The sequence below is a fragment of the Loxodonta africana genome, chromosome 20, assembly GCF_030014295.1.
Source record: "Loxodonta africana isolate mLoxAfr1 chromosome 20, mLoxAfr1.hap2, whole genome shotgun sequence".
Taxonomy (NCBI): Eukaryota; Metazoa; Chordata; class Mammalia; order Proboscidea; family Elephantidae; genus Loxodonta; species Loxodonta africana.
In genome coordinates this window covers 7347207-7362765 of record NC_087361.1, presented here as the reverse complement: position 1 = coordinate 7362765, position 15559 = coordinate 7347207, and the positions used below count along the sequence as shown (strand labels likewise).

Sequence of the window (15559 nt, the reverse complement as noted above, 5' to 3'; positions counted from 1 at the left end):
TAGATTACTCCCCTAAAATACAATTTAAGATGAATAGAAAGCAACAGACTTCTAATATTACAGTCTTCAAAAGAGGCAAAGATGCCTTTGGCAGAGTGAATATGGGAATGATCTGATCTCATAGCCAAAATATCACGGGAACAAATAAACAAAAATATTATATTGCAACTCTGCCAAGGGCCTACCAACAGTTCTAAACTGAGTTATTTCTATTGCTGACTTTTTGAGAATTCCAGAATGCATAAATTCTCTTTCAGATATATTAATGATAGTGGTGATATCCTCCAAGATAGAACTCAAAATGTGTAGTTTTTTCAATTTTATGGGAAATAACTTGCTTTGTAAGAATGAACAGGGTTTGGCTTTTTAAGTACATGAGCTCATTTAACCTAGCTGCCTAAGGTGTACTGCCCTAGGAAACAACTAATTCCAGCAACTGGTTTATTATATGCTAGGATTAGGAAACTTTTTTTTTTTTTCCCAAATTGCACAGAATGATAGTTTAAAAAAAAAAAAATAAGAGTGCTGATTCTCCCACCAACAAGTTATTACTGGGGAGCAATTTTTGGCAGATGAAATAAGGAAAAGGTGAAATAAATCTCTGGAAAATTATCTTGTGGCACATTCAAATTAAATCATGACTTAGAATCTTCTTCCTGACTTCTTTTAAGTTCAAGTTTTAATGAGCTTCTGGATTATTTATAACTTGGAGGTAATTAAAGAGTGGCAGGGAAGTGCCACACTAAGCAAAAAAACAGCACCCGGCCGTTATGCTACCCCATATCAGAAGAGTTTACAAGCAGATTCTTCAGCTTCTGCTTTGCGTATTTCTTACCTTGGCTCCTTCTAAAGGCAAATCGTGGCACCTATGTTTCCGCATGATCACTGGATCAGAGCCCATTCTACTATGTCTGCCATTTACATTTGAACTTGCTGTGATTCCAGGCTTGGGAGAGCCATCCCCTAGTAGTCGACATCCCACCAACTGATTAGTCCCAAACACATCTCTAGGGCACCAAGCTTCAAGGGGCACGGGCTGGTCTCTGGAAGGCACACTTTCACCATGATGGAAGTGTCGACTCAGTCTATTGTCAGGAGGGATTGGCGGAGGTCTCTCAGGCGGAGGGGGAGGAGGATCTCTTAAGGGAGGAGGTGGTGCTGGGAGTGGTTTGTCTTGTTTCCTCACCATGCAAGGAGATGACTAGTGAGACACAAGAGAAAATAAACAATTAAAGTTGGACCACGCACTGCAATGACTTCTGAACTCGCATTTTACTGCTTTGATTTTTGAAGCCATAATGGAGACTTATTACGTTTCTACGCCTTATGGTTTTTTTTATGCCATATTTTAATAGGTATTTTTTATTACTATTTAATGACATTTTGAAAAAATAAATGAAAAATACAAAATGAAAAGAATGTATGTATGTATTTCATTAGGATTTTTTGTAGAAATGAGTACTTACTTAAATGATAGATTATAAAAATGATACAGAAAAAAGTAACAGAATATCAAAATTATATGTATCTGAGTATCATGCCAATAGCTGATTTATCTGCCCATGTCTGTGATTTAGGACCTATAGAAGAAATTCATCATTCAGGAACTTTTTTAAGTTGCTGTCATCACAATTTTTAAGAGAACAAATTGATTTTCAGTATTTCTACAAGAATGAAAACTGTTTTTTGTTTTGTTTTTGATTATTGTAACAGAGAAACTCAGATGAAACAAATATGCTCTTGTTTTTTATCAGTTATTATTGCAATAGTGAAAAAATCACAAATAATATAACAGCATTGCTCATGCTTGAATTTTAAGTCTCCTAAAATTAAAAAAAAATAATAAATCAGTTTGATTCTTACATGGAAATATGAATGAACCAGCTCCTGAATTAATCTATGTAACTTTCATAGCTTTTGACTTTTATTTTCGCAGTTCATCTGATAAATGACTTGTGTTTTTAACGTTAGAAAATATGAGAGAAAAAATGAATCTTACTTGTGTCTATACACAATCTTAACACCCAGTTAACTATAACACATGGAAATCAAATTCTGCTAAGAATATTGGGCTTACTACTAATTTTAGACTATAAAGCATGTTACCAAATGGAAGAATAATTTAAAAAATCTTGTATTTAATAAAGCAAAATATGACCTTATTATTAAATTTGGGACTAAAATAGTAAACCATGGGTTTAAATTTATAGTTGGAATTACATATTTAATGTTAAACAGTAATGTAATTACAAATATTATAATTCTTTGTAATTAATTCCTTTGGGTATAAAAAGTACATGTAATTCTCTCTGCTAAGTCACCTTGGAACATGGATGATAATTTATCACACCTTAAGTTCTTATGCAAATATACTCCCATGGCATTTTTCTTTTCATGACACCATGAAAATGTATGTAAAGTACCATTTGATAACAGCCTGTAATTTCCTATAATGCATATAATGACCTTTTACATTCATTTTACAGAATAACTACACAAATCAGGGGACTATTACTGACACGTGCCTTCTCTGAATAATTATGTAACTTTATGGTAATAAAGTACGGAAGCTGACAGCGGGCTCACTATTTTCAAAACTTGACACCCAGTACAGCTGTTCATAAATAAGGAAGGGTACAAGAAACATGAGTAAAGGAACTTAAAAGAACCTGAGCAAGCAATAATAATTATTGCATAGAATCATTTTCTGTAATATATATATATATATACATATATATATATATATATATATAAATAAATATAATTTTCTGTGTTTCTAATAAAATTGATTTACCTTTGGTGAACCAGTTGGGCTGCTGCAGGGAGACCGAGCTATCCCTTTCTGAATGAGATCCAGGCGAGGAGGCACTGGTGGAAGGATTAGATGTGGGATCTGAAGAGGATCGGGGTGGGGCTTTCTTCTCTGTGCCAGGGGAGAAGATCCTGGGGATGTGACTGGTGAGTTCTGCCTGTCAGCGCACTGGAACAGAGAAAGCAGGACACTGCTGTTCATCTCATGTGCTCAGTGCACACCTCTCAGCTCTAAGGAAGACATCTGGCCTTGCAGAGGCATCTGCCACAGAACATCTGCTAAAATACGCTCCCTCGGTGTACTCTGACTGACAGATGGAAAGAACTCACACTATCCTGCAACGCCAGTATTGTAAGCAGAATAGACTGATCAGGCTCTCCTAATTATCACAGAAAGACCTAGGATACAAAAACAGCAAAAGTGTAGTTCAAAGATAATCAAACCCATTCTCTAAGAAACCTGGCTGTATTTTATAAGAAAACCAGAAAGCTATCCTCAAAGGTTTTTTGGTTTGGTCTTTATGCATTCACCATTTTTTAATCTGACTAAGACAAAAGATTTGTGTACACATCCACACTTACTTACATCATATAAAGGATTTTTTCTTTTTAATTAACTTAATTCCATACTTTGTTTAGATTTCCTTAGTTTTTACCTGATGTCCTTTTTTCTGTTCTAGGATTCCATCCATTCTGGACACCACATTACGTTTAGTTGTCACGTTTCTTTCTTTGGTTTTGATGACCCTGACAGTTTTGAGGAGTGCGGGTCAAGTGTTCTGTAGGATGCTCCTCTATTGGAATTATTCTCCTGCTTTCCTCAGGGTTACCAACAACTAAATGGCTGCCATCAGGTTGATTCTCACTCACCGTGTCAGAGTAGAACTGTGCACCACAGGCTTTTCAGTAGCTGATTTTTTGGAAGTAGATCTTCAGGACTTTCTTGGGCGATGCCTCTGGGTTAATTCGAACCTCCAACCTTTCAGTCAGCAGCCAAGAGTATTAAACCATTTTATACCACCCAAGGATCCAGACTGGCGTTACGTGTTTTGGGGAGGAAAACCACATCATATTAAAAGTATGTAATATTGCCATTGGAAACCCTGATGGCATAGTGGTTAAGTGCTACGGCTGCTAACCAAAGGGTCGGCAGTTCAAATCTGCCAGGTGCTCCTTGGAATCTCTATGGGGCAGTTCTACCCTGTCCTCTAAGGTCGCTATAAGTCGGAATCAACTCGATGGCACTGAGTTTGTTTGGCTTTAATATTGTCATGACTTATCCCTGCTGAGGCTGACTTATCACCTGGCTGAGGTAGTAGTTGTCAGGTTTCTTCACTGTAAAGTTTTTTTTTTTTTTTTTTTTTGTCTTCTCTCTTACCATATAGTACTCTTAGCAAGGAAGTCACTATGTGCAGCCCACACTGAAGAGGCAGGGACTTCTGCTTCCACTTTTAAAGGCTATTAAGAAAATTTTTGAGAAGCTTCTAGACCAAACCTCTGATAAAACATCAGACCTGAATACTATCATGATATGGCTAAACTACCAAGTCTTTGTCTCTCTTAAACTGGTACCAAATGAAATAGGTCAATAAAATTAGGTCTAATTTTACCTGACAATTTTAAGAACCCTTCCTTTTTAGTAATTTCTTTCTTATCCTTCATATCTCCTAGCTGCTGATAAGGTAATTGTTTTTTTAACTACTGCTAAATTGAATTTTTTTTTTTTTTTAATTGAAGGAGAAAAAGTAGAAACTCTATGGTCTCAACCGATTTTAATGCAGTCCATGATTCTTAACAAAACAGCAACCCTATCGAGAAAGTCATGGGGCCTCACATGGTCACGAACGTGAAACTCAGGGCACAGAGCCTATCCAGAAATTATCGGAGAGGGAACGGAGAGAATTCCTGATACAAGGCTGTATGTACCACAGAATACAGGAGAAAATGAGATGTCAGAAGACATCTAAATATCCACAGTTCTCATTAGGATAAATTACATTCTCTGAGAACTGACAGAACTGTTACCTGACACAAATGCTTTGTCGACCTGTCTACAATTCTTTACAAAGAATCAAGAAGCAAAGTTATCCACGGTTCCTAGCCCAAACAATTTTTTCTGTACATACTAAGAATGCATTGCACTTCATTCAGTTACTTGGCAGAGAAATGTTTAAGTGCTATCTATACCCTATACCATGTACAGCCCTCATGGCACAGTGGTTAGGAGTTTGGCTGCTAACGAAGAGTTCAGCAGTTGGAATTCACCAGCTGCTCCTTAGAAACCCTATGGGGCAGTTCTACTCTGCCCTATAGTGTTACTATGAGTCAGAATCGACTCGATGGCAACAGGTTTGGTTTGGTTTTTTTACATAGCTACTAGGACTGCAGACCAAAATCTATGTTCCTCCAAGTGCTTTTCTCCCACAACTTCCTCTTTACCACCTACCTGAAACAGAAAACAAAGAATTCTGACACAGCCAATGGCCCACTTCGGCCATGAGAACTAGACTTCTGCTTCAGGCTGAATTAATTACTAACTGTAATATTCAAGCAGCTACAAAAATTCCTAGCACATTTAAACAATGGGATGGATTTGAATTGAACGGGTGTAGGGCTTGCTAGATGTTAAAAGAGTGCATTGAAAATTCTCAGGGCAGACATCCAAACAAACGTGTGTGGTGCAGCAATAACCCTGAACTGTCAGATACTCCCAGACAAGGAGACTCTGTGCAGCGTGGACTTGGAAGCAGACCTTGCTCAGCACAATTCACACTGTGCTCTCAAGGGTGATTATGTGCTGTCCTCCTAAAGAACTAATCCATTTTGAAGCATTACAATATCCAGAAGTTGGCTGAGTTAGAAGAACTTTTTGAAGGATATATTAGTATATAAAGGAACAAAATCATTTCAATTAAAAAAATTTTTTTTAATTAAGTAGGCTAAATTCACCATAACTTACTCATTTTCCCTGAATTCCCTTATAGTAAAATTCTCAGATAAGCCTAGATTTAACAATGCCCTTTAGATAGATGTATAGTTCTTTGCTGTAGTTTGTTATTACTACAAAACCTCTACAATTCTGCATTAACTTTTATTACTGATAAAATCCAAATACTAACTATGAACATTTGTATACATTTTTAGGTGGCTTTTACATAAAGGGTTACTTTTTTTTTTTGGTGAGAACCAAAAGGCCAGAGGGAGCTGCAGAGGTGAAGAATGCCCAAGTCCTCCAGAGAAACCCCTGGCTGCAGAGCCAAGGAGGAGAGTGCATCTGGACCGCTTCTCCTCACCCTGTAAAGCTGGAGTCCCTTCCTGGCCCCTCCTGAGCTCCCCAAATTGTCCCCAGTCTAAAAGGTCACTTTTAATTTATTTGAACTGACTACAAGTTATATTTTTCTTTTTTTATTTGAAAGTCTGAGGAGAAAAGAAATCTAATACAAGGCTTCACACTCCAGCATGTCACTGAGTTCTTAGACAAGACATCAAAAATTTTATGACCTCAAAATCTATGTTTACCTTACAGAAGAATAGAAAGATTGCCTTTTTCTTCTGAAAAGAAAAAAAAAGGAACAAAACAGATCAATTCAATGTCCATACAGTATTTGCACTTTCTTGGTCTTTTAAAGACTCTGAAATTAATTCTCGTTGTTGTTGTTAAATGCCACCAAGCCAGTTCCAACTCACGGCAACCCAACGTACAACAGGACGAAACTCTGCCTGGTCCTGCGCCATACTCACAACCGTTGCTATGTTTGAGCTCACTGATGCAGCAACTGTGTCAATCCATCTCGTTGAGGGTATTCATCTTTTTTGCTGACCCTCTACTTTACCAAGCATGATGTCTTTCTCCAGGGACTGGTCCTTCCTGACAACATGGCCAAAGTATGTGAGACAAAGTCTCGCCTTCCTTGCTTCTAAGGAGCGTTCTAGCTGTACTTTTTACAAGACAGATTTGTTCATTTTTGGGGCAGTTGCCAACACCATAATGCAACGACATCAATTCTTCGGTCTTCCTTATTCATTGTACAGCTTTCGTATGCACACGAGGCAGCTAAAAATACCATGGGTGTGTCAGGTGCACCTTAGTCCTCAAAGCAGTATCTTTGCTTTTTAACACTTTAAGGAGGTCTTTCGCAGCAGATCTGCCCAATGCAATATATCCCTTGATTTCTTGACTGCTGCTTCCATGGGCACTGACTGTGCATCCAAGTAAAATGAAATCCTTGACAATTTCAATATTTTCTGTTTATCATGATATTGCTTATTGGTCCAGTTGTGGGGAATTTTGTTTTCTTCCATGTTGAATTCTAGAGATAACAGAATTTTCCCCTGTATAGGCAGTCACTAAGTGCAACGAATACCTCTAAAGTTGGGGCAAAGGGATATGCTGACTCATGCTTAGTCTACCAACTTATATCCTCCCCAGAGCCAACGACGTAATCAGACACATCCCTAAAACTCAACCTTGCTCGCAGCCTTCTTCTTCCAGAATTCTAATCTGTACCCCAAGAGCACCCAGGCCATTTACTTTACTCCTGAAGTGGTGGTAAAACATTGTTGGGGAAAAATATAAGAACAAACAAAAACTACAACAAAAAAACAAAGCATCTGGGTCAGGTTAAATTCTAACAATGTGAAGAGCGCTAACTTAATCATTCCTTACTGATTTGTCCAGTATTCCTCACCTCCATTCTGTACAGTAATGCAGACTTAGTCCTTATGTGTGAGAAATCTTGGGCAGAAGATACAGAAAGATTAAGATTACAATTGTGAATTACAACAAGGAAATATTTTTTAAGTAGGAATATACTTCTTTGATTGGAATATGTGAATTTGAAGTGTGGTTAACTGTCAAAATGACTCTACTACCAACTCTGTATAAATAACAGGGATCTTAAAAAAACCTATTAAATGTGTAATCTGACTTCAGACACACACATTTCCTATCTATAATATATCGATTTCAGCTATATTGCCTTGGACAGGCTACTCCCTAACAATATTGTTACCGATAGTGTACAGAATAAAGTTAATCCACTTCATGAAGCCATTATGTGGTTTAATATAATTAAATAATATATGATAAAATAAAGGTTATAATAAAAGATTTGACTTTTATTTGGATAATATGCTTAGGAAAAGAGATTTTGATGTAAAAAGTAAAATGCAATCTATTACAACCTCTCTAAAGGCTCCGTCAAAACTTGTTCCACCTTCACTATTAGAGAAATCTCTAGACGAAGTGTTTCCCATATGTCTTATTTTGTCCAAGACGATTCCTCTATCAGGCCTAAATGATGCAATACAGTAACAAAATCAAATATCTAGAAAAGAATTAAACAGAAAGCCTTACAATACATCAAAAAGTCAAACAGAGACACCTCCTGGATTATCTGCTGTAACTAACACTGACCACTCGTTTCCGTTAGTGTAAATATCTAGAATTGACTTTACTATAAATTTTTCTTTTTCCCTCTTGCTCTAAAGACTGGCGTGAATGCACATATAATAAATGATAAAGGAAGAAGTGGTTTGGGAGTTGAAGAAGGCTTATGAGTTTAGGGACCTGCATGTTGTAGAACTGTTTACCATAGTAAGTGAGGTCTACCGGTTTGTACGTGGCGCAAATGGTTAAGAACTGGGCTACTAACAGGTTGGCAGTTGAAACCCACCCAGGAGCAACTCGGAAGAAAGGCAAGATGTTCTTCTTCTGAAAGGTCACGGCCTTGCAAACCCTACGGAGCTCAGTTCTACTCTGACACAAATTGGGTCACCATAATTAGCATTTGGTTTAATGGCAACTAGAAAACTGGTTTCGACACTTCTCTCCTTGTCTTTTCAATTTTGTTTTCATTTCATTCATTTGTTTCTCCTCATTATAAAGAACATAACTTCCCTGTAGATACTCCTGGAGGTACAGGAATGCATGAAGACGTGTTGAAACATCTATGGACAGCCAGGGATGATGGTGATATGGCTTCTTCCAGTCTCTCTTCTACATACTATTTTCATCATCAATCACTAAAAACATATATAACTTTTAATCTAATCTGTATTGCACCAAAAAATGTTTAACTGCTATTAAGCATTTTCCCTGAACATAATTTTAAAAGGTGCATTCATGGATATGTCAGCATTTATGTAACCATCCCCTTGCTGTTTACAATCTTTCTCTATTATAAAGTTGGGTCATAAAGAAATATTTGAACATATATACTTTACTTTTTAAGGAGGGAACCATAGAATTTTCTTTGAGGGCAGCATAATAGACTCATAACTGGATCAAAGTTTACGAACAATATTTAGGCTCTTCTGCGGCCCAGTAAGGACACTCCAGTTTATCCTTTTACCAGCCATCTAACATAGTAACTAATTCAGAAATCTCATGAACACTATTTTTAGTTTTCGCTTTTTGTTACTCTGATACTTGATTGGCATTCCAATGGCCTATGCTGATGTACAAATTTGAGTTTAACAGAGAAAAAAAAAAACACTGCAGTATTTGTTAGCTATGTGTATTTTTTTTCAGCTTACTGACTTTTTATATTCTTTTCCCCATTATCCATAGTAACTTTTTTTCTCCTGTGTTGATATGAATGAAATCACTGTACATTAGTATAACCATCAAGACGATGCAGTATGAATACATTAATATGGCAACTCTTTATGTTAGAATTGTTGCAAATACTTTTTCCCATTTATTCCTTTTTAAAAAAATTTTATGGCAGAGATTGCACCTCTCCTCAACTGGTTTTGCACTACTAAATAGCATCTAGTTAAAGAAATAAAATGTAGTTAACATAGTAAAAAAAAAAAAAAAAGGACATTAAGTGGTTCTTAAGATAATCACCTTAAAGGAACCATGTCTTTTTTGCCACCGCCGCAAATCAATTAGTTTCTCTCTCACTTCTTTCATTTTATCTGCCTACACTATTAAGTTAGGATTTTAAAAAACTTAGAAAAGCTACAGAAAAATTAGCTAGAAACGTATAAGATGTAATCTGCAGATACAGAATTTACTGAGTTTACCGCACCGTATTGCAAGAGTTGGGAAGGATGGAATCTTTTCCAGTTACAGGGTAGCTGATTAGTATCAACTCCATTCCTTCATCTTGATTTAGGGTAATTCTCACTTTTATTCTAGTATTACACTTGCTTTCAGAACTAGAATAAATGTTCTTTCCTTGTTTTAGTGCCTTTCAAAATACAAAGGCTGGGCCTGCTTTCCTCCTGCCTGAATAATCATCACACCGGTGTATCTGTCTAACAATTTCTCTTAAAATTCTTTAATGCCGGTAGCTGGTGAGCCCATCTTCTACAAACTACAATCCTGGAGTTCCAGAAGTTTAAGGACCACATCTGATTTCTGTATGTCTACATATTCACCAATTTTTTTCCAGCCTTGTGCTTCAGGAAATGACTAAATGGTGTTCATTATTTCTCTGACAAAATTTACCTAGTTCTTTAGCACTTAGAATGGGACACTAATGACTACCATAATACATAGAGAAATCCAAATTTGCAATTTTAACAGAAAATCCTGATAGAAAAAGCCCAAGAAGTCAAAGGCCTTTTTCAGCATACTCAGCAATCACCAATAATAATCGGGGCTCAGTTTAGTCACTCTTCATTTTATCCACGCCTTTTCGAGAGTGATTCTATAACAGCTTTAATAAGATCCATTGTTATGGAAATGGCAAATGGAAATGGCAAAACATTTGGTAAGAAACTTCAAGCCCAGTCAGACTATTATAAAAACAGGACAAGAGAAAAATCTCTCCAATTGCTAGTAAGATGAGAGCTCTGACAACCCCAGAGATAATCAAAGTCAATTTTATAATACTTCTAACAAGATTTTTACTTAATGAATTTTCCTATCTGAACAAGGTAGATACAAGTATTACAACAGGGGTGATGGGAAGGGCTCTTAGAAAGTCAACATTTTTCTCTAAACGCACGAAAATTAATGAAGGACACTGTGAAAACTTTTCTCATATAAAATATAATATTTTATTCCTTGAAACAAACTATTCTCGTTTCTTCTTCTAATTAATTTGCAGAGAGAACAAAATCGAACATAGTTAACATACTAGCCTGTACAGAATACCACCCGTAGCGCAGAGTGTAAATGACTGCTACGTCATCTGTTTGGAGTACCTGTATCACTGCTCCCTTTCAGGTAATAAACAAAAGGTTACACGATGAACGTTGTGTAAGAGCAATACAATCATCACATGGTCATCCACTGTCACACTTCCAGAAGCTCCAGTCAGTAAGAATTTAGGGAGAAACCCAGAATTAAAAAGTCCTCTAAGCAGAGGGAAAAAAAAATCTATTGTGCTTCTCCCTATAGGAACAGGATATAGACACCTTACTAAGAATACAGATATCTGACTTATGTGTAAAATGAGGTTTGCTATATTAATGGAAACCCTGGTGGCATAATGGTTAAGAGCTACGGCTGCTAACCAAAAGGTCAGCAGTTCGAATCCACCAGGTGCTCCTTGGAAACTCTATGGGACAGTTCTACTCTGTCCTATAGGGTCCCTATGAGTCGGTATCGACTCAATGGCAGTGGGTTTGCTTTGGTTTTTATCTTAATGGCAGCTTCATCTACTCTCCAGTAGTACCTTTGGGAAATTATCAGACACTATAAATTAGAAGCAAGGAAGATGACAAAATTTATACTCTGAGCAGTACTGGCTGAGGCAATGTAATGTGGACAGATGACTGAAGTAAGGGCTGACTTCTTCTTGAGGTTTGACCAAAAAGTGGTCAGTGAAATTACCAACAGGGTCTACTTTAAAGCAGTACAAACAGCATCACACATGGGAATAACCCTGAGGGCACAGCTCTATTAAAATGTTAAACGCTGTCAACTGTACAGTGAGCTGCTGCTTCTTGCTAAAGTACCTTTTCCAGACGGACTTGATCCCACCGCCTCTGACCAGCCTCCGTAACTGAAATTTCGTTGAAGTTTCATATTTTACTTTAACTATTGTTATGCATTTTGCATCCTGATCTACATATATGTGTGACTTTGGCTTAAATTCACATTTCCCCTCTCCTCATTCCACCCACCCTTAAATCTTGTAGCAATACGTAAGCTTCAAGCAAGGTGCCCTATTGACTGCAGTGGCTACCTCTGCCCTTTGGTTCGCTCAGCTGCACAGCGACTCTGAGAAGGCAGGGAAGGGCGGCAGAGAATTCAGAAATATTTCCATAAACATGGCTGAGACACAAGAACAGTCCGGGAATTAAAGGAATAAATTTCAGTCACTGAAATATGTCCTCATATGGAAGGAACCCCTTATTCCTCTCAAGACAGCGGGTAAAGCTGTTTGAACAACAGTGACTGTAATTCGGTTACTGTAGTTCTTCGCCCTGTCTCAGAGAATACTTTATCATTTCAGGTTACTTACACAGAAAATAAGAACACTGTAAGCTTATCTAAATATTTAATCCTAAAAATATTATTCTAGCTGACATGTTGGCAACGTTGCATTTTCTCTGAATTTCAAACCTAAAATATGGGTTAATAGCAAAGTATGTTAATGCAGTCATGCAATTAATATATTAAATTAAAGAAATGCAACCAAGTATTTGCCTCTGATGTAGTTTTGATTTCTAATTCTTCCTGTAAGAATGGTAAGTCATAATACCTATAAAAAAAACTTTCACAGACATCCCTAAAATATAAATATTTAATTCTTGAAAATAGAGCAAGATTTCAGGAGTCTTACACACTATTTATGAAAAGTATCATTAATAACAATACTTAGCATTTACCATGCCAGGGCCATTCTAGTAGCTTTACATGCATTGAGCCATTTAATTTCAAATAAAACGTATCTGAGACAAAAACCATAAAACCAACCTGACTGATGTCAAGTTGAACTCTGACTCCTAGCAACCCTATAGGACAGGGGAGAACTGCTCCATAGGGTTTCCAAGGCTATTATCATTACGGAAGCAGACTGTCACATCCTTTTCCCGTGGAGCAATTGGAGGGTTCTAACCACCAACCTTTTGGTTAGCAACCAAGTACATCACCACTGTACCACCAACACTCCTGATCTGAGACCAGTGGGGTTAAATAATCTACGCAGGGCATAATAAGTGCAAAACTAGAACAAGAAGGTAAGCAGCTGGACTCCAGAGACCTCTACTTAGGAATAACATAGTTTAAGGACAGTGTTAGCGCTGACAGTTCTGCCAAAACCTTTCTCACGAGCTCCCCTGGGTGCTGGGCACTGTACAAGGCCTGAGAGTGAAAAGAAGAGCAAGGCACGGCCTCTGCACTCAAGGAATTCACAGCCTACCAGTTGAGGCAGACTCCAAGACCCAGCTTACGAGTTCAAGTGCTTGCTGATTCTAAAACCCCACATATTCAAAACATTTTTCAGGCATGATGTCTTCAAGGTTCCCTTCAACATCATACAGCTCCTGGAGGAGGGGTCCTTCTCCTTTTTTCATGGAGAGGTTTAAGGAAAATCAGTTTAAAAAAAATGTAATTTAATGGCAATAATGAACTTCTGTCTTTGATGGCTTAATGCCATACCCAGCTTCACCTGTGTACTGCACGAGGCAGGGAGGGATGGGAAGACTACTGGGGCACTGGTGGGAATAATTCTTCTTGGATGAAGCTGTCCTGCGGGTTGTGGATGTTTAACATTTCTCACCTTTCCACTAAATGCCAGCAGTAACCCCCTTCCTGCCACTGCGGGGAAAAAAAAAAAAAAAGTCCCCACATATTTCTGAATACAATGAGGGGGAAGAATTGCCCCAAGCTAGGAACTATGTTCTACATTTTGAATGTTTATTTTTATTTTTGTATTTCACTGCTGTAAATTTTTTCCTTACTGCTCCAACATGTACTCTAGCCTCATGGCTGGGAACTAATTAAATAACATTAGAAGGAAACACCCTCCTAAACACACTGTGAGTCATACCCAGGGACCTTTCTTCAGGACCAGGAATACTACAGTATCTTTCTTCACACTTATTATCATTAAGAAAAGTAATAACATACAGATAACGAATTAAAAATTTAATTACCAATACATTTTAACTGATGAAGGCAACATTAGGACAATGTCTTAAAAAGGATTCTTTTGACTTTTGGTCATACCTATTTTTGTTCTTATATGTTGTTCTTCATTAAGATTTTAAAATATTATTTTAAGAAAACACAAATGTTTAAGATCAAAGGAGTTTACCTAAACTCACTCACTAGGTCAATCTATTGGCATATATTAATTTTGATTGTAATTTTATATATTTGGTGATTAATATGTTCTATCAAGACAGAATTAAGGAGCCTTGTCAGCACAAGGGTTAAGCGTTTGGCTGCTAACTTAAAGGTTGTCAGTTCAAATCCACCCAGAAGCTCAGTGGTAGAAAGACCTGGCCATCTGATCCCATACAAATTACCAACAACCTAGAAAACCCTATGGAGCAACTCTGCTGTGTCACATGGGGTCATTATGAGTTGGAATCGCCTCAACAGTGCCCAACAATTATGAACAATTATGTTGTTTATAACTGCTAATAAGCTGGTAAGACTCCCCTTAGACCTTTTGCAAAATGAAACAAAGCTCTGAACAGCAAAAGATACCCTTTTTTTTTTTAAGACCTGATCTGACTGAAGTCAGAGAGAAGGATGGGGTCTTCCCAATCACAACCAGGTCTTCCTCGGAAGGCTCTCATCAGATGCAGTTATCCTGGACATTCTGACAGCTCAAAAACTCAGGCAAGCACAGTTTCAAGCGAAATCTACAACATCTTCTACTTAAAATCATAAAATAGCTTTTGTCCAGGAAGGCAAACAACACAGTACATGATAGATCTATAGGTTCTATTTGCTTCTGTAAAAATTAGCATTTTAAACACACTTAACGTATTAAGAAATTAAAAAAAATTTTTTATATGTCCAGCATGCTAGTATTTATAAACGCCAGACACTGGCTGTCACCATAGTAACAGGAATGGACAAACAGCTCAGTCCTCTATCTAGTAATGACAGAAGCATTACTAATTTAGGGAATGCAGTGTGCTTAAAACAGGCAGAAATGATTTCACCCTATAGTCATCAACCTACTCATAAAAGTGAAGGATGAGAACAGTATTTGAAATGACAGATAAATTGTCCATTCTGTTCAGCAATGACTGAGAGCAGCTCTTGGAGTTGAGACAATGAAATGTTTTAAAAATAAATGAATGAACAAATAAGGCAAGAGAACGATTAAAAACAGAGAGATGAAAAACATTCAAGTAGAAGAGTCAGTGTGCCAAAACGACCATGCGATGCTGTGCGTAACCTCAGCAGTACAACAGAACTGGAATAAAGCCTACTAACTTGACAGATACATATTATACATATATATTAAGTCTTTATACTGGATTGAGGAAGAAAACGATGCATGAGGTCAGGTCGTAGCTCTTCGGGAACATGTGAACATGCATGCAGAATTAATTAGCTCATTTAATAAGTATTTACTGAATGTATTTAGGTGCCAAGGGAAACAAAGATAAATAAGGCATTGTTTCTGGCTTTAAAAATTAATAGTCTAGTGGAGAAGGTGGTCCTCCAAATAAAACATAACAATTAGTGTAACTCCTGAAATAGAAGTACATATAAAGTGCTATGGGAATTCTAGGCCACAGCAATATCTTTCTCAATCATTTAGAAAAAAGTGACGCTTGTGTTTACACTAAAATTTGGGTTTTACTGAAAGTTAAGTGA

General features: G+C 37.2%; 1 protein-coding gene across 5 annotated transcripts in view; it reads right to left on the bottom strand.

Annotated features, from left to right (window-relative positions):
• CBLB (Cbl proto-oncogene B) overlaps nucleotides 1-15559 on the bottom strand; it is a 246310-nt gene that overhangs the window by 56804 nt on the left and 173947 nt on the right. For all 5 annotated transcript variants that reach the window (XM_064273028.1, XM_064273029.1, XM_064273030.1 and 2 more), the window contains 2 exons: nucleotides 2795-2980; nucleotides 836-1201 (listed from right to left, as the gene is read on the bottom strand). In XM_064273028.1, the coding sequence (XP_064129098.1) occupies nucleotides 836-1201; nucleotides 2795-2980 (552 nt within the window). The remainder of the gene's footprint in view (nucleotides 1-835; nucleotides 1202-2794; nucleotides 2981-15559) is intronic.